We start from the raw sequence: 25703 nt of genomic DNA, 5'->3' as shown, positions 1-25703 counted from the left end.
AACCGGTGACGTTACATCCGGCAGCTGACGACATTCAGCTGCGACCCCCTGTTCGGCCTCAAGTCAAGTGTTTTATTTACTTTTGAATTTTCAATCGTGTAACTTGTTTTTAATGTATTATAGTCCATTTTTGTTTTAGCTAAAAGCCCAACAACAACAACAACAACAACAACGACAACAAGACTTCCCCGAAGTAAAAGGCGAGCATACACAGGCGGCTATTGAGTAGGTTGCATGAACCGGAGGGATTGATTTAGCTTTAGCCCCAATCCCTCAGTCCCATATTGGGGCTAATTTAGCCTAAGATTTAGACTCTCGTAGATTTATTTTATTAAAATACAAAGTTATACACATTATGTTATACACGTTATTTCAATACTGTACATCGTACAGTGTTGAAATGATTGATTGATTGATTGATTACTTTATTAACAGTGTGCTGCTTATCTGATGAATTGAAAATGGTGGACCCTGTTGTAAACTAGTGTGAGCTTAATTATGGTGTCGTCTATCCTAAAGATGTAGACTCTCGTAGATGCTTTTATCGATTCTGACATTTTCAATCTTGACATCAGTCAGAATCGATAAATCTACGAGAGTCTAAATCTTAGGCTATAGCTGTCCACAGTAAGAGTTTTTCTTTTTGTATTGACTTGTACTTTCGTTTGAAATGTACCCATTCTACATACTGTGAAATCAATCAATCAATGCTAAAAGGATAACACCCAAATCCCTGAGGCCTTATTTCCATTGTGGTCCTGACTACTGTCTATTTATTGAGAAATAGAACCATGGGAATGTAGGAGTGGACCCAATTATGTCAAATTGATTCATTCTGTAATTTGATTGTGATTCTGTGACAAAGTCAGGACATTTTGGACATTGTCCTCTTTGACTCTGCACCCTAAAACGCAATGCTTTACAGCCATGGTATTTTATTTGATAGCATGTTCAAGTTCAACCCCCGGCCCATACATGGAACAAGACAAGAAGCTGCTGGCCTGGAAGCCATGCAGTGCTACTTCTTCAACTAACCACAAAATAAAAGGCTTTCAGATATTCAGGAGTACCTACTACTTTAGTATATCTGAAAAATACTACTAAAGAAAAGTACTGTTTTCCAGAGGTTACAATTAGGACCCGCCTCAGTGGTGTCCAATAAGAACTTAAACCGGGATGTTTAACATGTGTAATTGGAAAGATGGTATTAGTGAAGGTATCTGCCTGGGTTGTAAGGCCAGATACCTTGGAGTGTAGGAGCCTGAAGGTCAAAGGTCTTGAAAGTAGAGTCTGTGTCCTGTGACTCCTGTCTCTTCAGTCTTGAGTCTTGCGACCTGTGTCATGTACAGTGATGTAGGTCTTGGACTGTAGATTCTGTGGATTTGAGATCTACACATTTTATACTATTCCACTGAACTGGTCGAGTATCCCTGGTGATGTCAGAGTGATGTCGTCTTCTCTATATGGAGATCCAGCTGATGATGTCGGTGTTGGTCCGCTCCATATACGGAGAGGTAACAACATGTCATTGGTCTGATGTCCCGTTAGTCAGACATTACTAACGTTATCCCAAACCCTAGCCTGAGCTAACGTGTTAGGTTTCTGGTCTAGAGGGGCGGGTCGCGGCTCAGATTTGCGCACGCCCTGATTGGATCTCATCGATCTGTCCGTCACCCCCGGCCCCTCCTCTCCCCCCTAGTGCAGCGCTACGTCACATAATTTGGAGCGACGCCCACCCGGAAGGGTTGACTCCCACTTTTAGACCAGAGCGGCCAATGCGTTCCTCCAGGCTTTCAATTTTTGCACCAACAAAAATGAAAGCCTGGTACCGAGGCTATCCCAAACCCTAACCTCAGTCTTAATTCCTAGGACGTCTGGAAACGTCTTGGGCACAAATTGTGTTATTAACTGGCCACGCATGAGTCTTAACCGGCCACGCATGTGTCTTAACCGGCCACGCATGTGTTTTAACCAGCTACACATATCGGAGCCACAGGTGAGTCTTAACCGGCCATGCAGGTCTGACTTATGGGCAGTCTTCCTCATACGGTGAATCATAACAATGTAGAATCGATGTGTGGAAAGGCTTCGTAACAGGTGACTTGTCACATAAACTAGATAAGGTGAAAGTCTTCGTAACAACGCCTACATTTTAAATCATCATCCACTGCCATGCATGTTGAAAATTGTACTTCTTTACCTAAAATTGTAAATGGTGCATTTATTTATTCACTTTTATCCAAAGCGCTTTAATGAATGGCATTTTTATTATGCTTTTCCAAGTGCTCAAAGTGCTTTACAATGGTTCATTCATTCATACATTGGGAGGTGAAGCGGCAAACAGTCGACGCCAGCATCATCACTTCACACACCAATGGTGGCGAGCTCACACTGACCGACTCATTGGAGGCAATGTAGGGTTCAGTGTCTTGCCCAAGGACACTTTGACATGTAGACAGGAGGAGATAGGATTCGAACACAACCTCCTGAGCCACAGCCGCCCCAAAGATCAGAGCATATCTACAATGTAGAGGAGAGCTTGTGTCATATAGGACCAAGCTGTATGTCATGACATCGTGATTTTATGTTATTTGACAACAGGGGGGCAGTCAGACAGATATTTTGTGAAGCCACTAAGGAAATCGGGATTTCCTGAAAGTTCATATAATGGCCTGTTGTGGCGCTGTCATTGGACCCAGAAAAACCCATAGAGGTCCATGTATTTGGGCCCAACTTCACCTAGACTGTATTACCTTAATAAACATGGTCATGAATACTTTCTGCTTCCAGTCACTAGTTTAAAGTCTCATTTCTAATGTCATAATATTCTTTTTGGAAAATGATGGTCCCATTTATTAAAAAAATTACCATAAAGTCACGTATGTTCTGAGGGGCGTGGCTACCGTTACAGTCTATGATCGGGATTCCCCTCCCACTCGAGTCAAAATAAAAACCAATGGAGAAGAAGGGAGGAAGTCCCGCCTCGTTGTCTGGGCCAGCCAATGGGCCAGCTGGGCCCAAACGGATCTAGAAAGATGGCGACTTACAATACAAGGACTGACAGGCTTCATTTTACGTTCATGTTAGACCCGGAGAACGCTTTGTCCATATTTTTTACAGTCTATGTTTGACAAACATAAAACTCAACTCAAATTGTAACGTTTATTGAATAAGGCCAAAACACAGTAACAAGATACTGTACCCTAAAATTAAAGCAATTTTGGTAAAAGGTGTTGAAAGGTTTACATAAACTGTGCGACTGATTTTTTTCGATGTGTCTCTTGTCTCTAGAGACTAAATCATGCTGACCTGTGAGATCTGCGGGGAGGAGCTAGTGTTGGAGGAAGACATGAAGACACACCTCCTGCTGAGCCACCTTGAGAACGAGATGAGCTGCCCCCTCTGTTCCCTATCTGGGGTTTCATATGATGAGTTGAACTTCCACATGGACACGGCACACTGTTCCCCCACAGGAGCCAACCGTAAACTTAAGCAAATCAGAGATTTGTCCCGGCACTCTGAACGTGAGACAGCCCCTTCACACTCATCTGGGGACAGTTGTTACATGACCAAAGGCGGTGTGTCCCCTGAGACTTCCCTCTATGGCACAACTGTGCAACAAAGTAGTGATGTAGCAGGAACCTCACCTGTTGTTGGTGAGGGTTTGTTAACTGCACGGACAGCGTCTATTACCCCTCCAGCTGTGACTACAAAGACTACTAGAACATCTCAGAGCTCAGAACAAGTGAGACACTGTGGTGACGGCACAGCCGCAATTCGAATAATCTCAGAGCACTCCAAAGCCAAGCAGAAACGTCTGTCTTCTCCAAGAAAAGGTGGATTTGTTGTTCCATGAAAGAAAGAGATTATTTTGTTCATATAAATTTTCCTTCCCTTTTAAAGTTGTTTTGAGTAAATTTCTTAATGTGTATATGATTATGTTTTGTTTATGTTACAGAGAAGCAGTTCCCATGCCCCATGTGTTCACAGGTCTACAATAACTGTTTCATGCTAGAGGAGCATGTTGAGTTGCATCTCCAAGAGCAGAACATAGCTGAAGGTAGGTTTTGGGTATATATATTTTACTATGCATATGGTCAGCAGTGTCCCTAGCAAGCTCAGCACACTGCTATAAGATGAAATATCAAAGCACATCATCATACTATAATCATCATCATACTATATCATCATATCATATCATCATATATCATATTATCATAATTAACTCAATGTCTGAATGAATGTGTGTCAGAAACACTGCCGTAGTTCCTCACTGCCTGCACCAATCACTCCCACTTTTCACACAGTCATTGACCATAAAATATGGAGGTCTTAACGAAGCCCTTTTTTCAATTTAACAAATTATTGATTATTAATTAATTTATTAGTGCATTAAAATTACCCATCCACTTACATGGGAAAATGCGAAAACTCACATCAAGTATTTCTCTGTCAGAAACCGTCGGAGCTACAGTCACAACACTTGGAGGGGAGGTTCATAATAATTATTAAAATTAATGTAATAAATAATGACATCAGTCGGCCTCATGGTGGCGCTATAACAGCCCACTTTACATTTAGCCTTATAACTCTTGAACCGTAGGTTGTAAAAAAAATCACTTTCCCTGGATTCCTTGGGTCATGACGCATCTCCCCATATAGGCCACGCCCATTTGCGTGAGGATAGATTTTCCGCCATTTAGAATTTTCTTCCAAACACTTTTTGCTCTTCCACCTACAGCTTTTGTGAAAATCTCACAAAAATCGGTACACATGATCTCTGGACCTATCCGATGAAAACGCCACAGCCAGAATTTTCATAATCGGCGTCCAAAGTTAGTGGGGGGGGGCCTGTTTTACAAAAGATCACACTTCAACCAACGGAATGTCCAATCCATTCACATGTCGTGGGCGGTTTAATCAACGGAGAGCCCAAAGCAATTCCATTTTCAGCCATAGGGGCTGCCACGAATTTGCCACGAATTTCAAACGTTTGTTGCAAAAACATGCTTTTGGTGAGATAAAGCGCACGCTCCGGCGAAAAAGCTCATCTACAAGCTCACAACCTCAGAATTGTGCACATTGTGGCCGCAAATGCACCTACAGTTTAATCTGTGCGACTCACAAAATACATTTGGGAGTACCTGTGCGACTGTCCGGTGCGTGTCAAACTGGGGTGCCTTCATACTTTTCAAATGGGGGTCTGTGGGCTAATAAGTGTAAATGTTGCGGTCCTTGCCATGAACATATTTCCCTACCATGCATTTGTACGAATACTTTCATGTTGTAGTGCTGTTTTTATGAAGAAAAAAGAATGTCCACACACGATATAATTCTGCTCCCCGTCCTTTTTATTTCAACCTATAAATACAACAACGTTTTGCCCCTCCGGGCTTTCTCAAGAACTTGAGAAAGCCCGGAGGGTCCAGCACCGTATTCTGAAACTGGGATGTGCATATCGTTTTCCTGCTTTACATAGTGCTGTTTTTATTCATTAAAAAAACACAAATATATTATACAAGTTAAAATGAACGTGTAAGGACTAGTGAATATACCCGTCAACTGAACTTCATTTAATAACTTTGTTGTCAGGTGCAGCCCGAGGGGCCTCTTCGTCTGCTTCAATAACACCCTCATCGCACAATTTCACAGGTTTGTCTGTTATTTGATAGTAAAAATGTCATCTAAGATTGATTTATCTAATAAATCAAAGTATTTTAATCTGGGTTTGACATGTACTGTACATTCAAGCGCCTGAAAAGACAAGACACCCTATATTCATACAGCTCAGTCATAGCTATCCCATGATAAAATAGAACACTGACCAAACACTTTTCAATAACCAAATTCTTTCCAGCTGTTGAAGGAATGTATAGCACATTTCAACAAGCAACCTCATTAAAAAAATCAATGGGATAGAGAGTTAGGGACACAACTTTCTGATGTTTGGAAGGAAGCGCTGGATAGGATACACTCTTCAATCTGTCTAAGGCATACTATTATTCAGTTCCTTCTATGGTGCCTGGTTTCTAAATATAAATCAAGAGGGGCTGCACTAAAATTCTCGATCTTCACATTCTGTATTTTTTCCCTTCTCTCTCTGCTCTCTCCCCTTTTATTTTTAGCCTAGAAAAAGTGATCTAAACTGATCTTTATCCTCCCTGAACAGAGAGAAAGGTACAAAATGAAGATCAAGTATTTTGGTGCACAGATCTCCTTTATGTAACTATAAATGTGTGTGTGTCTGTACGTCTGTAATCCATGTAACTCGAGAACCGTTCGCTCCACCGACTTCATATTCGATACACGTGTTCCACACACCAACACGTGTTCCACCGGTGTCGAGTCGGTCGGACCCACGGTTGTCCAGAACCGCCCCAAAAAGGCCTCTGCCCGGGTCTGGACAGGGGACCCTGCCCAGGGTCCATGTACTGAGCTGGCCTGTTCTGACATCACACCATATTTGGGCATGCCTGACACAGTACTCCATAAGCTGGCCTGTTCTGCCATCACAACACTCCATTTTTGGGCATGCCTGACACCAGAACTATATAGGAATATAGGGACACAGAGTGACAGGAGTATACAGAAATCTCCATATATGGAAATGAAAGGGACACAGACAGATGGGTGGAACAGGTTACTCGGCATTACCGGTTGTTCAGAACCAGCACAAAAACCTCATTTTGGCATGCTTGACAAATACTCCATATATGGACATAAAAGGGACACATACATAATAACTGGGTGGGGCATGCATTTCCGGTTGTCCAGAACAAAAGCCTCTGCCCGGGATCTGGACCCGATCACCACCCTATATCTCCATATATGGATCTGGCCTGTTCTGACACCACAACACGGACACCAACTCAAGTTCATACAGTATTGGCGCCAAACTATAACGGCCTTGCTCTAATTTTAACTTAATCATTTCCCACAGGTGAGAAGAGCTATGAGTGTCCCATGTGTTGTTTAGTTTGTTCAGACAGCTCCTCGCTGCAAGAGCACGTGGAGCTGCACTTGGAGTATGGCACGGCCACCACCTGTGCAGGTATGGGTTGTATCTGTTGAGGGTCAAATTCACTCGGGTCCCATTAGAGAAATGTCTGTTCCCTCCCTGTGTTACTGTCTGGTCTAGTTTCACTGTCTGTCAACTTACCATCTTCTGGCACACAATGTTTTATTAAAAAGTATATATTTGTTTGGGTTACACCAGTGAGTCCGAGCTCAGATCTGAAGCTGGCCAGGCAGCTCCAGGAGGCGGAGCGACCAGAGGAGAAGGGAGCACGAGGCCAAACAGGAGGCAGTAGAGTTCAAGAAGCTGCAGGTGTTGGATCAAGCAACTGGGCCTCGGCACCATCATTAGCGTGATCAGAACTATGCCATACTTAACCACTTAGCTCCATATACTTTGACAAAGATAGCCCATTTTCTTTTTTATTGAATTATATTTTTCCCGCCTATAATGACAAATAGATACCAGATATTCTTTTCGTGCTGGGTATTTGTATCAGTATTTGTATTAATTGTAAACCAAACTAACAACAAAACTAATTAGATCGTACAACTACATTATAATTCATGTTGGGGCTGCTGCAAACTGATACTGGTTAACATTTAGTCACAGTGTGAGGTCAGTGTAAGACTATACTGTATATTGTTTACATATGTACAGCATGCTGTCTCACATGGTCTCTCCCGTTGTGTCCACAGGCATGATTATGTGATCTCTTCTCTTCCTACTATGCATGCTGATGTGCGTGTGGGTATCTAGCATTGATAAATCACGTGTTTTCCACAAGGCTATATGTTTTAATGGTGTGTGCAGAAGCAGCATGGATTGGACGGCAGCGGGGGCTATCGCCGGCAGATGGAGCAGACCATGGAGAAGGCTGTGTCCAGAGGACTAATGGACCCGGCAGACTTCCACAACAGCAGGGCTGATATGATGGAGGCTTGTGGCCACCGGGGTTGATGATGGCAGAACCAGAACCCAGGGTCAGTGTGTTAGAGGAGGAGCTTAAGGAGAGATAAGGGTGATTTTGTGCTAATTTGCCTAAAAGCGCCAAATTCTGCACAGATGTAGACTAGGGAAATGCTCTAATTCGGCCATAGCCACTTGCCCAAATGTGATGACCTCGTCACATTTGTGATGAAGGCTATGGCCGTTTTTAGCCCAAGGGAGTGTTTTCATGCAAAACTAATGCTTGGAATCGATTCAGAATCATGAAAAACCCCCTAGTTTGACACGTCACAAGCTACTTAACATAATTTAGACATTTAGAAAACTTTACCTTTACATAGGCACCCTAGCTAAATCCTTAGAGCATGCCCTGGGCTACATTAGCGCAAAATATCCCTAAGCTCCTCCACTATGTGGTGTTGTGATTCAGATTGTTCCAGCATGTTAGCTCAGGTTAATACAACCTCAGGTTCTGAGTACTTTGTGGTATCTGAAACCGAGCTGTAGCGTATGGCAACGAATTCAGAACCTAACATATGTTGTCAAAAAGAGCCACATCACTAATAAAACATGAGTTTAATGTTTCTCGTTCACACACACTTCTTTCCCTCTTGTTTACTAACACAATATACTTAGAAGTTGACTGACGTACACGCTAGTATTTCCCTCCACTAAATCTCTTTGCCACAGATCTACAAACTCTCAATGCATCACATTGCGATGTTTGACTAGATCTATCTATCTATCTATCTATCTATCTATCTATCTATCTATCTATCTATCTATCTATCTATCTATCTATCTATCTATCTATCTATCTATCTATCTATCTATCTATCTATCTATCTATCTATCTATCTATCTATCTGATATCTATCTATCTATCTGATATCTATTCTTCCCACGTATGTGTAATCCCTGTGTTGTGTAGGTATGCTTGGTGCCTTATCTGAGTTCTACCAGAGGGAGGCCAGAGACTGCGTCCATGTGTGGCTGAGTGCTGAGACAGACCACTTCTGCTCCTCAGAGGGGGACAAAGGCTGGGGCTGTGGTTACCGCAACTTCCAGATGCTTCTATCCGCTCTACACAGAATAGAGACATTTGCTGACTGTCTGCCAGGTATGAACACTTGTACAATGTGGCGCTCAAAATTGGATCTTGACATTTTGAGTTCTATAGCTACAGTAAGTGCTAAGGCTGCAACTATCGATTTCTTTCCCTCACAGATTATTCTATCGATTCCTTTTTTGATAATCGAATATAACCGAGAAGCGTGCATATATATATATATATATATATATATTGATTATTGATATAACTATGTCGATTATTTTATATATATATATATATATATTATATATATATATAAAATAATCGACATAGTTCTGCTATTTTTGGTATTTCCAACTCTGCGTATGAGTAGCACTGTTCGGGTAACGAAGATGTGTGGAAAGTACCGGGAGCTATGGTAGGTAATCGAACGCATAACCTTGTGGTCCAAAGGTGAGCCCTCTATCAGCAGTCGGCAAAACTGTAGAAAGACATCTTGCATCCACCAAAGGTGGTCTTCTGATTGACGTATAATGGCTTGATTGGCTTATAACTAACCCATCACAAGACAAAGAAAATGAGACACCTTTTCTCATCCAGGAATTAAGATAGATATTTGGAAGGGCAAAAAAATCTGGAACATTGTCTACTGTCCAACCAAGTTGCCAGCCTCTCTAACATGATGATTTATCTTCACCTAACTGACATGCATTGGTGTTTCTAACTGTATGATTCAATTTCGCAACTCATTGCTGAATTCTTCCCATTTTCTTGTTTTCTCATTCTCCAGAAAAGGCTGTTCCCAGTATCCCTCGGGTACAGAGTCTGATCGAGGGGGCGTGGCGGGTGGGCCTAGATCCACAAGGTGCATCCCACTTCAACCAGCGGCTGCAGGGAACGCGAGCCTGGGTCGGCGCCACGGAGATCTACGCTGTCCTCACCTCCCTGGGAGTCAGGTCAGACTCGCTACGCTGTCCTCACCTCCCTGGTAGTCAGAGAGATTTGGCAAAATTAAGGGGGCCTAGAATAGACCTCTGGGGGACTCTGGGGGCTATGTGAGAATTGACCTAAAAGACATGCATAAACACACTGCTCGGTTTTTCTCAGTCCAGAAATATACAGTATAATAATATAATGCGTGTTGTTCACAGGGCCACCATCATAGACTTCCACAAGCCCACTGGCCCAGCAGACACCCATCCCAGGCTCTTTGAGTGGGTGAAGCAGTACTTTTCCATGTCTGCTAGCAGGGGCACCAGATTACCCCCCCGCTTAATACAGACCTCCCAACCACCTCTGTACCTGCAGCACCAAGGTAATGGTCGTTCCTATGGCAAAAAAATCACACCTGTGTGAAGTGAGGGGCACTCTAATCATCGTATATCATCGACTCATTGTACATCATCATCAAGAATGGTGGTCCCTTATTGGCCAAGGGTTCCCACTGACATACACGTGACGATTTGCTCAGACACATGACGTAAATTCTCCGTTCATTGTCAATGGCATTTTTAATGTTTGTTCTATAGTAGGGGACTGTATGTACTCCATGCTCACCAGGGCACAGCCGGACCATTGTAGGAGTGGAACAGAAGAGGAATGGGAGTCTGTGTCTGCTGGTCCTTGACCCGGGCTGCTCGCCTGCAGAAGCCAGGAAGCTACTCAGCAGAGACGGCGCTGCCACAGCCGTTCGCCGCATCAGAAAGTTTCCCAACAACCTGAAGCACAAACAATACCAGGTTGTGGCAGCAAAGGGCACATTGTCACCGGAGGAAAAACGGGTGAGAAAAACATCACTTTTTTTAAAAAAGAAGGCTATTTTAGAATTTCCAGACTTGACAAAAAGATGTTTTGAACCCACATGGGGTTGACTTCATTTAAGTTAATGCTGGCCTATGGCATGCCAATTGTAGAATTTGAAGGCAAGTCATTAAAAAGTGTAAGTGATTGGGTGGTAACTGAAATATATGGGTGGGTATTAACAATATTTGTTTTTTGTTTTGTTTTGTTTGTTTTTAAGATTTGCATCTTGAACTCGAGAACCTTGGTAGCTGAAAGGATTCCTTGAAACTGGAATGCTGGAAACTGGAATGTCTTCATTTTCTTATTGTAAATTTATTTTATGCTATCATCATGCTATTTGTAATATTTTGATTCAATAAAATGATTTATGTTTTAACATTTTAAAGTGTGTGTGTGTGTGTGTGTGTGGGGGGGGGGGGGGGGGGGCTATGAAATTGTTGGTGTGGTTATGATGTGAGCGGGAGAAGACAGAAGAGTAGGCTAAAACATTGGTTCCCAACCATTTTATACTGTAACATCTCAGAAAATATTTGAATTTGAATTCTATTAACGGTCGGCTAGGTGTGCTGTCGTGCTCATTTCAGTACGGCTGAATAGCCTATTTCAACCAATTACTTGGTCAGAAGAACTACCTGTAGTATAAATATTTCAAATATTTCATTCCACTTTTGTCTTTTTTTCTCCTTTTTTGGGGTGACTCCTCTGTCTTAGTGTACCTCAAGTACCACCAGTGGTACTTGAGCCCCCCTCTCAAGTGGTTGGGAACCTCTGGCCTAAAAGACAATTGTCTGTCCTCAACACTTGTCTTCTCACATCTGGGTTTTAGCTGCAGATGAGAAACGCATTCATTCATTGTGTGTGGCACTACTGGCCAACAACCAAACAACCATTGGTTTGGAAAACGTCATACCCTGCTAAATGACACATCCTGAGAACACGACGTTTTATGTTTTTGTGGTTGACAAAGACATTGTGATCCAGATTATGTGCTTGCCACTGGCTGGAATGTGTCCATTTCAACTGTTCTTTTGCTTTTGAAAAACTTAATTATATTGCACTTTTACCCAAAGAAAGCATGTGTAATAGTACAGTATGTACTATTAGATTAGATTACCGGTAGATACAGTTTCAGTTATTGTTGATGCTCCCAGGACAATGGGGCTTTAAATCCTTATCCCACAGCATGGGACACATTATGATTGAAATTTTAGGGAATTTGAGATTTAACTACTGTAATTTAGTCCACGTATCCGCCGCAACACAGTCGAACAGTGATCCCTAAACAGGTTGATTCTTAAAGATTATTTTTTTTGTGGCTTTCGCCTTTATTTTCTTTTTTCTTTTTACAGTAGGCTGACAGGAAATGGGGAGAGAGAGATGGGGGGGTGACACCATAGGGTGACACGCAGTAAAGGCTGTCGTGATCGGGAGTCGAACCTGTGGCACACTGCCAGACTGGATTGCCAGCCACGGTGCCCAGACGGCTACACCAGCAGCCCGGGTAAACGGGTTGATTCTTTTTTTTTTTTAAGATATTTTTTTGCGGCTTACGCCTTTTATTGATTTTTTAAGGGACAGACAGTAGGCTGACAGGAAACGGGAGAGAGATGGGGGGATGACATGCGGTAAAGGCCGTGTCGGGTCCGGGAGTCGAACCCGCGGCACACCGCGACTGGATCACCAGTCCGGTGCCCAGACCGTTACGCTACGGCCTGGGCCTACGGGTTGATTCTTAATCAGGGTGGTGGTACCTGCTTCAGTGGCGGCTCCACAGGGGGGCATTGGGGGCAATGCCCACCCAGATTGAATTTTGTGCCCCTCCAGTCCAGATTGGGCCTACCAATATTTCAATATTTTACAAATGTTAAATCTATAAATTCTTCATGACTACAGGGGGGCATTGGGGGCAATGCCCACCCAGATTGATCTTTGTGCCCCTCCAGTCCAGATTGGGCCTACCAATATTTTAATATTTTACAAATGTTAAATCTATAAGTTCTTCATGATTATTATAAATATATACTTTTTCTAATTAATTTAATAGTTAATAGAAATGCAAGGTAATTATGCAGAAGACATAATGATCAACATAATTGTATTTGTTTGTTGTTGGTGCTGCTGCTGCATAATTGTAGCCTTTTTTTCAACGCATCACTGTGTTAATAGGCAGTATTTGTTATGCATAGGTGGGTTTGAAAAATATAGTGCCCCCTTTGGAAAGTTAGTTTTGCACGAAAAACACTCCTTGGGCTAAAGTTAGTAGACACCTTAGCAAACACATTGGTGAAGAAAATTCCTGGTAAGAAATGTATTCCCAGATTTTATTAATATCCTCTGACACGACTAATATAAATGCACTTTAGACAACAGGTGTCTGTAGCTCTGAGACCAATTAATTTGGCTCAGGCAGGTGTGAGAGTAACTGAACAAATCAGCAGGGGGGCTGATTTGTGCAGTCTAAAGTGCTGACTAATTAGTCACGTAATAGTATCAGTGCACCTGGGTTAGCCTAAGATTAGACTCGCAGAGGTGTTTTTCGAGAGGCTACATCTGGGTGCTATATTGCCCAAGTTACCCCAACACCGTTCAGAGCGAGGCGCCTGTCTCACCGTTACTCATTGTTTGTTTTTAATCTAGTCAGTCTGGCTATATCAGCAGTAGCCTGGGAGGATCATATTCAAAGTGCAAGTGGATTTTAAAAGGTGCTGAAATGTAATGTAAACAACTGATGCATTTCATTGTGCACCGTTTGCGTAAAAGCGCCATGCGTGTGCAGTGACGGAGAAAGGAGGGACCTTTATCGTATATAGCCAGCTGCCTATGGGCTATATTGTATGTACAGTAGCCTATAGTCTATCTGCAGACATCTTCAACATACAGTATAAGGAATGATTTCCCAGCGAAAGAATATACAAATAGGCTAAAAAGCAGGGACCTTTTTGAGTCGTCCCTCAACTCAAACCTTCGTTGAAGGAGCGCGCAGATGGCAGGTAAGAGACAATAATATTTAACTTTGTGTTTTTGGTAATTTACGAAAACATTTCCATAACGTGTGCTTTGTCTTTTATGCTTAATGCACACTAAATTAACAGTAGCGGTAAAATGGCAGTGCACACAAATAGCCTAAGCCTCTGTTGGGGTGTTTCTGTATGATTTTGGTGAAATGTTCAATTCAACTTTATTTGTATGGTAGGCCTATTGGCAACAGCCTACAAATAAAGTTTAGTAAAGTTGAACATTCATAGTGGGCAGCGCTATAGATTGCGCAATTTGCGCACTATATAACCATATGACATAATAGCAAAGTCCACATATCATTTGTATAGCGCTTAAATTACTATGCGTGCAGCCAGCTATAGATATGGAATATAGCCTGATCTATTTGTTCAATATTCGCTATTAATGGGCCTATATTTTATATATTTTAACTAACTTTTCCCAGAGCGCGGGCGACAAATATAACTTGGCGTCGGAGGAGGTGCCCAGTGTCAACCAAAATACGAGCTGTTCGTGAACTGAGCTCATTTGCATTATTGCAATCATTATAGCCCTGAACACATGAACCCACTATTGGTTCTACTCATAGGGGTCTACTATAGTAACTATAGGACCATGTGAACATATTCAGGCCCACAAAGCTTTTGGGCATCATTTTCAAGAGATTTGGTGTAAGGAGGAGAGAATGCCCCAGCCCAGGTGAATAGCCATCACCCCGTTAATGTGCTTAATTAGTGCTTAATTGCGAACGCACTGAGCACTAACTATGAGACCCTGCAGATCATGTCTGTCTGTCCGTCTGTGTGTCTGTCCCGCTGTGACGCCACCAGAGGGCGCAGCTGTAGCACACGCGCACACACACACACAGTAGAAAACTTAAAAAAATTACTAACTAAAAAGAAAAAAAAAGTACGTCATTTATTCTAATTGTTGTTATTGCAATTTACGAGCTGCGTTCGCTTCACGCGTTTGCGCATCTTACTTGTTGATGATTTATCTATTAGGCCTACACAGGCCTACACATTTAACTGGAGTATATCCTACAAATGGAACCAAAATCTCCATACATGAATGAATAGAATACGCACATCACTTAGTAGTTCAGCCAAGCTAAACACTTGGTTGAACTTCATTTGTAGAGTCCTAGCCATTAATTACTGGCTGCATTATTGTCTCCACCAGTCCGAAGGCATGGAGAGAGTATGTTTTGCACTCCGTCCGTGTGTGTGTGTGTGTGTGTGTGTGTGTGGGCGGGCGTGTGTGTGCCGCAGTGCGTGTGCGTGCGGGTGTCTGTCCGTCCGTCTGTTACCTGCAGCTAATCTCCGGCACCGTTAACCCTGTTACCAGCTAATCTCCGGCAATGTTAACCATACCAAATTTTGCACGCACACTCCCTGGATGCCAACGATGAACATCTGCCCCAAATTTTCCAGAACGTCCTGTTATAGCCCCACCACGAGGCTGACTTTTGAAAAAAAAAATTGTTTATATTACTCCAGATTCTGACCCGCAAATGGTTACACACTATCTCTATAGTCAAGACGGATCTGTCCAATATTTCATATTCCATCCTAATTGGCTAACATTTTTGGTTTGCAGGATTGGCCCGTTTGAACAAAAAGCCTCAAATCATGAACGCAGCATGCAATTTACGTGAAATCTTTCACATACTTTCCTACTAGGCTGAAGAATATATCCCAGAAATGGCACCCTTTTCACATTGGCCTATTATAGCGCCACCAGGAGGCCACAACCTGACCTGCCCTGGAGGAGACCTGTGCCCCGAAGGGCACTTTATCTAGTTTTAAATCAACACTACAATAATTCTCATAATGAAGCCTTCTTTGGTTCAATTAGTAAAACAACATGTAAACTTATTTAACAATACTAAATCCTGCTGGATTGAGGATGCATAAACACAATAATTTTCTTTTATTTTCTATTAGTTCCCTTGGATTCCACTGACATTCAGAGTGACAATTATAGGCTGGTACCACACAGAGATTTCTACTTGATCAGCAATATCCACAATCCAGAAGAAGTGGACCAGATCCAGAGCTGGAAGATACAAGACTCGGATGTATTTGTTGTCACATATCCAAAGTCAGGTAGCTACTAGGCACGTTGTTATTGTTTGCCTGCCAGTGATATTTTGAATCACTATGAGTAATATCTTGTGGGTGCAATTGTCAGTGTGGTTAGTACAGTTGGTGGTGATGTGCTAAAAATGGCAAATCTTCACATAGGAATGCAGCAAGCCTTGTTTTTCTTCCGTTATAGGTAAGTTAACACCACCCTGCATTGTATCCTATCCGCTTGCATGGTCATCAGTGGAGGATTATCCAAAGGGCCTGTTGGGCCCAGGCCCAGGGGCCTCTGAGCTAGGGGGCCCCTGAGCTTCAGCCTTCGCGTGACCGTGTTGCTGTCGCTCAAGCTTAGGGGCCCCCAAAAAGTGCAAAGTTAATAAGAGTTATTACCTTTGAACTTTTTGCCAATAATGGGCTTATCATGTCAATAAAATAAGCCAGTGGTTTTCAACTGATTGTGAATGAGGGACCGCCACCCTGACTTAGAATCAACCTGGGGACCACTGTTGTGTTGGGTGGGGATATGGGCTAAGATTAGTGCTTTTGTAACACTTGCTATGCACCCCATGTGTATACAACTTCCCACTGTGTCTCAAATCTCAACCATGGTCCATTGACTAATAACTAAAAAACATTGCATGGATGCACCTGGGACGTATCCTCAGTGATGTATCCTGAGGTCAACAGGGTTTCGGGTCTCTCAACATCATACCCCTCACTCAGGCGACCCAGCCGGGAGTGATGAAGTCCCGACTTACGTCCCAGTAGCTACCCTCAATCAGTCCCACTAGGGAAAAACCAGGGGCACACAATCCGTTGGAACTATTCCAGAACTACTCTGCCAGGGCTGGGAGGTACACTTCTGGCACATGGAGGGACTAGGCTTTGTGGGTTGTCTCCTGTCCGGGCCCCTCCTACGTCTCACCAGGTCCACTCCTGTTCTCACCAGGAGTAGAGCGAGGACCTGTGTGTTGCACCAGAGTCCCAGCACCAGACGGTTCATTCAGGAGTGGTGGGCAATGGTTCCGCAGGGTCATGGTGCTGCGGTTCCGCTTGCTCCTTGCACAGGCACAGCCTGGGGCGCTAACCCATACTGCTCACCCGGGTGCCGTCTACATTCCGGCTGTCACCCGTCTCTCCGGTGGTCACCAGACTATACCTGGTTGTCACATAGTCTATTACTATGAGTCATAATTTCCTAATAATAATGACTCATCCAGACATCCCGGTGAACTTCCCTCTTCACTCTTCCTCCAGACCTTGGGACCTCCAAATTAAATGCTAAATTGACTTTCATCTGAAATGTGAATAACCAAGTATAGAGTCAACACAGCCATCTACCAGGATACATCAGACACTTCATGCTTCTGTCTTCTTTATGGAGATTCTGATTTCCTTTTTCAACAGGATTTGGCACCTGCCCACAGTGCCAAATCTGCTAACTGGTTTGTTGACCATAGTATTACTCTAATTGAATGGCCAGCCAATTTGCCTAACCTGAACCCAGTATAGAGAAAATGGGGTATTGTCAAGATTAAGATGATACACAAAAACCCAACAATGTAGACGAGCTGTGGGCCACTTTCAAACAAGCAACCTGTAACACCTCAACAGTGTCACAGGCGGATTGCCTCCATGCCACACCGCATGGATGGCAGTCATTTGTTCAAAAGGGCCTGGGCCCCAACCAAGCATTGAGTGCTTCTTCAGTATTATACATTTGTTTTAATATAAAAACAAAATTAGATACTGGATTTATTTCATGAGCTGTATGTTGTCATCAAGATTAAAACAAACAAAAAATGGCTTGAAATATTTTACTTTAAATTTGAATCTCAAAGTTTAACTTTTTAAATGACAGTCACATAACAGAATGTGTTACTTTACTATGATATTCAAATTGTTTGGCAATTGAAAATGTTTGAGAACCAACGCTCTAATTGACAGGAACTATCTGGATGCAGCAGATTCTCCTCCTCATAGAGGCCAAGGGTGACATCACTGTGACATCACTATCATCAGTACTAAGCCAAACTCTGAGCAGGTCCCCTGGATCGAGCTCAGTGGCGCGGGGAAGGAATTCATCGCAGCTCCTCCCCCTAGGCTACGGGTCTCCCATCTACAGTACAAGTTCATGCCGCTTGCTCTTAACCAGAGGAAAGGCAAGGTCAGTTCATTGCTAGATTATATCCATGGCACGCTGTTTGAAATGCAGTTAAAGTAAAGCCAAGTCAGTTGACCACTTAAGCCCTATTTTAAACTTTGTCACAAGACAGTGTCAAACGAAAATAGCCGATCTACAGTACTCACAGCGCGTCCCATTGCGATGCGTTGTGAGCTTGTAGAGCTGCTATTGCTCATAATGGGGCCACCGGGTTCGAGATGGATAAAAAAAATTTCAGGCTCATCTCCATATCTTAACTAATAGCTCACTATAGTATATACAGGACGATACTATTCTGTCGCGCTAACGCTGTGTCAGAGGAGGCAGGCTGTAGCTCACAAATGTACCTGCTGATGAGCAGATTTGATTCTCTGGCTTGCTGGAACCTTAACTTGCTAAAATAGTTGTCATAAAAAAGGACTGATATGGTATGGGTGAAAAAATATTACCGAAGTGTTCCTTTAAATTCTGTCAGTTTCAAAGTGTTGCGAGTAAATTATCAATAAATCCAAACTCTGCTTCTCGAAGGTGATCTACGTAATAAGAAACCCCAAGGATGTTCTTGTGTCCTATTTCCACTTCCACAAATTTGCAGCCATGCTGGAGACACCAAAGGACTTCAACTGCTTCTTTGAAAAATTCATGAAAGGAGAGAGTAAGCACAAGTACAGTGTTGTCCTTGCACTGCAGCTCATTATGATTATGGAATATCATGCAATGATGGCATTTTACTTTGTTTATTGCAGTCTATGGGAACTGCTGGTTTGAGCACATAAAGACTTGGTACTCACACAAAGATGATATCAACATCCTTTTCATCGCTTATGAAGAAATGATTCAAGTAGGGACTCAGTGATCGCAATCTGTACATTTCTATTATATGCTGTGCATAAGGAGAAATTATCTTATATACTGTATCGTTTTGTACAAGAAAGGGACTTGATTTGCCTTTGCCCATGTGTTTTACCCAGGACTTGGAGTCAGCAGTGAAGAGGATGTGCATGTTCATGGATAAGGAGTTAACTGAAGAGCAGCTGGCCAACGTGGTTAAGCACAGCACGTTCAGGAACATGAGGCTCAACACACAGGCCAACTATGAGTTTGTGTCAGAAGAATTGCTCAACCATAACCAAGGATCGTTCATGAGGAAAGGTGACCTTCATCCTGTAATTTGGTGGCTTAATTTACTTCACATTAATCTGAACAAATAGTCAAAGAATATATTATCAGAAAAATGTCCAATCTCTGAATAAAGCCAATACATTTCTTGTAAAGGTGTCTAGTAACACTAACACATCTCACAAAGACTGACATTCAGTTTCCCTAAGCGGGGGGGGATCTGTGACAGCTGCTGAACGTTGGGGTACCATCACAAACCTATATGTAGGCAAAATGTACCATTTTTAATTCTGCTTTAAGTAGCGTGTGAGAGGTCAAACTATAGGGTTTTTTTTCATGATACTGAATCAATTGCATGAAAAACACTCCTTGGGCTAGTTTGTGATGACCTGGATCGTGCTAAACAAATACTTGCAATGGATTCAGAATCATGAAAAACCCCTAGTTTGACCCCTCACATGCTACTTAAAGCAGGATTACATTTTGAAAATGTTGCCTGCATATAGGTTAATGGTACCCCAATTTTCAGCAGCTGTCCCACATCCCCTTGGGAAGGGAAACTGAATTTCAGTGCGTGTGTTACTAGACACCCTTTACAATTGAAGAAATGTATTGGTAAGGAATTTATTTTAATACCCCCTGACTAAAACTGCCCAACACAGCTATGCTTAATTAATATTGGTTTTGGACATTACGTTGACCGTTGTTTGAGTTAAAGTTTTTTCTTTATCCCTTCTATCTCTAATCAAACACCAGGAACCATTGGTGATTGGAAAAACCATTTCACTGTTGCCCAAAATGAGCGATTTGATAAGGTCTTCCAAGAGAAGATGGAGGAAGTTCCTATTACCTTTATCTGGGATATCAATTACACTGTGACGTCATCAGGCTGATGCTGAGGGCAATATGTATATTTGTCATTTTTACAGCTTTTATTTTATTTATCTTGAGCAAATCATTTTTAAAATAAAAATGTTAAATCTTGTTTTAGGTAAATAAGCATTTTTCTGTGTCTATGCCATGCAATATTTATTAAAGGACCACTTTTCAACCTACGTTCATATAATTGGTTCTCACTAATGTTCATGATACAATTCCACACAGTCTCATGGTGGGTAGTTCAGAAACCCATCCACCAGTGACATCAGGCTTTCTATTCCTGAAAAGTTGCAATGCGATAATGGAGCCACGATAATAAAAATCTATATAATTTTTCAAAAATAATCTGCTTAACGATATCCCTGGACTGGTTTCTGAACTGCCCACAGCCCTCTTATGAGACAGACAAAACAAAAGCAGTATTTTATTATGAACATTAGTGAGTTCCAAGTTGAAAAGTGGTCCTTTGGCTTTACCACTAACTACTCATTTGTAGCCTCGGTCCCAGCCTTACTCATCTGCGAAGAGAATAGCCTGGTCACAATATAAGGCAGTGAGAGACAGCATATTTGAAAGTGTCCGGAACATCCATCAGATCCCCCGGATACGATATTTTTGGACGAATCACAACACTCGTTTCATTCACGGAGAATGTAAACAGATTTGTAAAGTGTAATTTCCTTGAGCGGTACTTCCGCCAAAATCCCACTACTTCTGCCACATTTCAGCAATTCACTGCGTAGGTCTTGCCCAGCGTGACTCATTTGTGGTTGAATTCAAATTTAGGATCCAATGCCCCCCCCCCACCTTAGTTTAGCCTAAAGTAAACTGCCGTGAAATAAAAAGGCTTATAAGAAGTCAGTAGAAGTAGCCTATAGCTGCACACTTAACTATTACTTAACTATTCAGAGTGGATATAGTGGTGTGATGTTGATTAGAGATTATTAATTTCTGCCCTCTGTAAGACTTCTAAGGATGACTCACTGAGTCATGTCATGAACACCATGTGAAATCAATAACAAAGCCAAGTTGAACATAAATCTGTTGGGTTTAATTGCTTCAGCGTAGAAATTAACCACCAAGGGTATATAAATTCCCTTAGACTAACTTTGTGAATAATCACAGCTCACCATTGTTTAAAGTCCATCCTAAGAAAAATAAATGGAGGCATTTTATCCTTTTTTGATGCGATCAGTCTGCCACAGAGATGAGCAGGTTATGTCCTGTCAGAATACAGCAGTTCTCTGCTCTGTCTCGTTTAGTCCTCATCGCTACCCATCGCTAACGGGTCAAAGTCGGGGTCATCCTCATCCAAGTCCAGATCATCAATGTCCTGGAAAAGCGACTCATCCACTTCAACGTTGTTTCCAGCTGGGGCACAGTGGAAAGCAGTAAAGCACAACTTTATGACAATCAGGGCTTGAGTACAAAATGTTCTATGCATGTGCTAGCCTGCTTTTGCTTTCCAGCCATGTTCCTTAAAATGTCTTCAATGTACAGATGGAAAATGTATGTACATTTGTATGGCACAAGCCACATACATGAAACTTTAGAATTATTAAAGCACACTTTATCTCACACACACACACACACACACACACACAAATCTTACTATCTTCAAGGAACTGAATATCAGATGTGTCAAGGTTGTGGTCTGTCTCAAAGAGTTGTTTCCCTGTAGAAAAAGAAAAAAAAAGTTCAGCTTATAAATTGAGTTCACATGACTAACTTGTAGTTTATGACAGCGGTATAGAGACGAGTATGAAACCCATGGTTGGGGTGTTTACCAGTGAGTTTGTTTTGTTTTGCTTCCTCCTCTTTCTGTTTTTTCCTCTTCAACTCAAACATCTCACACTCAAACTTTGCTTTCCATGCCAGGAAGTTTTCAATTGTGACCACTGTGCCTTGGAAAGCCACCTAAAAAAAGTTTGAGGTAAATATTTGACTGGTTTATTTAACTCAAGACAAAAAGCACAGGTATCCAGTAAAATGCGCAACCCAACAGGATGATAACATAACCACTTGAACCAACGCCAACATCCATATTCTTGGGGGAACATTAGCCAAAAATAGCTGATCTGCAAGCTCACAACATGTTGAGTTGCAGCTTGCGACACCCTGTGTGCAGAGCTTGTAGATCTGATATTTTTGGTGAAGAGATTTGGTGTAGATGGTAAAAAGGTCCCTAGTAAGGTTCCTACCCGATTTCACACTAGGGAGGGAGCTCAGGGAGGGGCGGGGGGCCCTAGTTGCAGTTAGTTGAATCGTCAAAACTCCTGCATTTGATCATCCATTAGATTTAGAGTAGACCATAGATCATTTTATGATTTTATCTGTATTCTTTTTTCTTTCTTTTTTTAAGATATTTTTTTGCGGCTTACGCCTTTTATTGATTTTTTTTTAAGGGATAGAAAGTAGGCTGACAGGAAACGGGAGAGAGATGGGGGGATGACATGCGGCAAAGGCCGTGTCGGGTCCGGGAGTCGAACCCGCGGCACACCGCGACTGGATCACCAGTCCGGTGCCCAGACCGTTACGCTACGGCCTGGGCCTTTATCTGTATTCTTCTTGGAAAAATATACTCCTATGGAAAGGCTATATTATTTTATATTGACCAATTTAGTATAATTTAGCCGTTTCATAATTTTGTCGTTAAAGTTTATAATAGTTAGAGAAATTCAAAGTTTCAACACCAACTACCAAGTAGTAGTAGTTGTGAATTAGCAAGTGGACATTGTGCTTCACGTTCCACAGCCGTCTGCCTTGACTTCTGTGTGTGCTGACCAGTGACGAAGACTCCGTGGGGGCGGCGGGGCTCGAGCCCCCATGATGAATTAGACCTGAATATGTACAGTATATTCGCCTAGTCGGTTCGTCCCGTTTGTACCGCGCCAGGTCGCGCCGCGCCCGTTCGCACAATTCTCGTCTTTGCATTGACTTTGTATGTAATCGCGCAGCTCTAACCATCCAAGTCTGAACGCACGTTAACACCTCTTTTGTCCGGGCCCGGGGGCGGGTGGGCGCCCCCATGACGATTATAAAAACATTTCGTCTCTGGTGCTGACTGCGGAGGGCACAGTGTGGGCTAGCCCCTCCCTCCCCTCACTGGTGCGTAATCGGGTAGGGCCAACGGTAACAAGAAGACTCACCCCGTTTCTGTTTTCCTCCCAGAATTATCCCCAGTGAGGGGTGGGAGAGGCTGGACAGCAGACGGCTGGATTTTGAATTTCTCTAACTATAAACTTTCATGACAGCAGACAGCCTAAGTACAAATATAATTTATGAAAAGCTACTACAGTGAAGTCTGTTCACAGAAGTTGTTGTAGGATATGTGGGGATTATCTGACGAGGTACCATTTGAGGGGGCAAAACCTTACATATACTAAATAATACTAAATTGTTTATAACATCAATATAAGTAATATAATATAGCCTTTCCACAGGAGTATCTTTTTATATTTTTCCAAAAAGAATACAAACAGCCAATAGCATATTACAAAGTTATCCCCCTCACTGGGGAAAATTCCGGGAGGAAAAACGGGCACGCACAGGGGTGAGTCTTCCAGTATTCGGGCCAACTGGTGTCCACTTTATTAAGTCTAGTCTAGAGGGTTTAAGTACATTTCTCTTTCCTTGCACATGTACCTTTTCCGCTTCCTCTGCCTCCCTTTCTTTCCGCTCCGTCTCTGCCTCCCGTCTGTTTTTCTTCTGATCAACAATTTCATTCAGTTTCTCCTGAACCGCTGACACTAGGGTGAAAATCATCACCATGCCCAGGTTTTCCTCTGCCTAAAGGAGACAAAGTATAAATTGTCTACAGCTTCCACACTGAGATTTCTGTAAAGGAACAGCAGACGGGATGAGGGAACAAACGAATCAAACTAGGAGGGGGAGACAGATGGAAACAGAAATAGGCCTACCTGTTGCTGTAGGAATGTGAGAATGTCCTCCAGATCAGAATCCTCCAGATTCTCCTGTGAGTCGATCTCCCACAGCGGAGCCTCATCTGGGTATTTCTCTACATAGGTGAATTTTAAGGTTGCCTCCACCACTGGGCAGAGAAAACAGATTGTGTTTGCAAACCTGTTTCGTCTCCATGTAAAAGAACGTCGTTCCAGGATGAATACTTGCTTAAAAGTCAGTCAACAAAGCACATTCGTCAGGTAAAGTTCTGCAATTTATCAAATTACTTACTTTCGTGGTTTTCCCCTACATCCGATATTACAGTGATGGTAAAGCTGGTGGGCTTCTCTGATAGCACTGTGAAAACAAATGTGGCATACAAGCATATTACCTGCGTAATACACATTTCACTATAGGTTCACACAATATTAACATGTCATTTTTATATAGTATACTGTCAGCTCTGGTTTGGTGCTGTATGTTTAACCTTAATAACCATCCACCCAAGCACTGGAATACATACAACCCCATTAGAACACACACACACACACACACACACACTATGTTGGGACAGCAATAAACTAATTTGCTTAAAATAATGTCTGCTAAGGTTAGCCTACTAGCTTGCTAGCCCATCCAACTTGTCAAAGAAGTCTTTACCTGTAAAAGAATCTTCATAGATAGACTCTATAGCCTCCAGCTCATTTCTCTGCTCTTCGGCGTAATCTGTCATTTTGATTGATTCTATCTTAAATTATCTAACGTTATTATTAGTTATTAAAACCATCACAGCTGCGTGTGGACGTGTGCGTGCGTGCTCACTACAGTGGCCCACTGCAGTCGAGTCGACTACATCGTCAATCTGTAGATTACGTCTGATCAGCATAGGTTTTAATGTTCAATGAATCTATACTCCATTTTATGTTTTGTGAAGAGAAAAAAAACACCTTTGGAACTGACTATCCAATGTGGTTTTGTTTGGCTCACGTCGTGTCATATTGCCGTAATATAATAATAAAACTACTATGCATTTTGCACAACACAAATCTGAAATCTATTGCTCTGGCCTACGCGCCAATGCGCAAGCGTGGCTAAAAAAACAGATCTACAAGCTACCGTGACGCGTTGACAGCTTGTAGATCTGTTGTTTTTTTCGTACCAAAGATACTTAATTTACCAAGATAGCCCAACTTCTTGTCTGCTAAAGGGCTAAAGTAATAATCAGAGCAAACAACTAGTCTGCAATAATAATAATAATAGTTGTTGTAGTTGTAGTATTAATAATATTAATAATAGCTCAGATTGATATGGTGCTAAGTACCCAAAGAAGTCGCTTGACATAAAGAAAAAGAAGGAACGAACTTTATTAAGAAAAAAAAAACAATAAAAAAGACAACAGCTGTTTTAAAGGTTTTCACTTTTCAGTGAGGTTTTAAAGGAGAATTCCATACTAAAAGGCTTTCTTACCTTTCTTTGTAGTTGTTACGTCCCCATCAAAGAGGTCCAGGTGTTATTTTGTGCAAAAGCTCCTTATTGGCTATTTCCCCTACCATAAGCCCTAAATGAATTGCATTGAATTGAATGGGATGTATGGGGTGTTGTGCTAATTCGCTTATTTCCATCGCTCAAAATTATATATTTTTTGTATATATCCTCTCTTCATAATGTAAATAATAACCCAAGCGGCACACTTTACTACTTCTTTCGATGGAAATAAGCGAATTAGCACAACACCCC

General features: G+C 42.2%; 2 protein-coding genes and 1 pseudogene across 3 annotated transcripts; 2 read left to right on the top strand and 1 right to left on the bottom strand.

The window, feature by feature from the left end:
* The first annotated feature begins 51 nt into the window (after window positions 1-51).
* On the top strand, window positions 52-11187 carry zufsp (zinc finger containing ubiquitin peptidase 1). The gene is given in 14 exon segments (XM_083761509.1): window positions 52-225; window positions 3292-3836; window positions 3959-4060; window positions 5593-5652; window positions 6941-7051; window positions 7217-7266; window positions 7268-7327; window positions 7829-7957; window positions 7959-7998; window positions 8895-9083; window positions 9805-9970; window positions 10166-10329; window positions 10575-10795; window positions 11035-11187. Coding segments are annotated over 13 exon segments (1875 nt in total). The 5' UTR covers window positions 52-225; window positions 3292-3301; the 3' UTR covers window positions 11083-11187.
* Window positions 11188-13800: 2613 nt separating this feature from the next.
* On the top strand, window positions 13801-20077 carry LOC310856538 (amine sulfotransferase-like; annotated as a pseudogene). The gene is made up of 7 exons: window positions 13801-13807; window positions 15761-15922; window positions 17849-18068; window positions 18594-18720; window positions 18812-18906; window positions 19037-19217; window positions 19941-20077. The product of its transcript is annotated as an amine sulfotransferase-like (transcript).
* A 1015-nt stretch (window positions 20078-21092) lies between these two features.
* rwdd1 (RWD domain containing 1) lies at window positions 21093-24817 on the bottom strand. Its single transcript, XM_083761536.1, has 7 exons — window positions 24627-24817; window positions 24258-24323; window positions 23984-24114; window positions 23709-23852; window positions 21851-21980; window positions 21676-21738; window positions 21093-21434 (listed from the first exon to the last, which is right to left on the bottom strand). Exons 1-7 carry the CDS (start codon window positions 24697-24699, stop codon window positions 21322-21324), a joined length of 720 nt encoding a protein of 239 aa, XP_083617662.1. The 5' UTR covers window positions 24700-24817; the 3' UTR covers window positions 21093-21321.
* Between the last annotated feature and the right edge of the window lie 886 nt (window positions 24818-25703).

This window comes from Protomyctophum parallelum, assembly GCF_964188405.1.
Source record: "Protomyctophum parallelum genome assembly, chromosome: 3".
NCBI lineage: Eukaryota > Metazoa > Chordata > Actinopteri > Myctophiformes > Myctophidae > Protomyctophum > Protomyctophum parallelum.
This window is presented reverse-complemented; position numbering and strand designations above follow the sequence as displayed.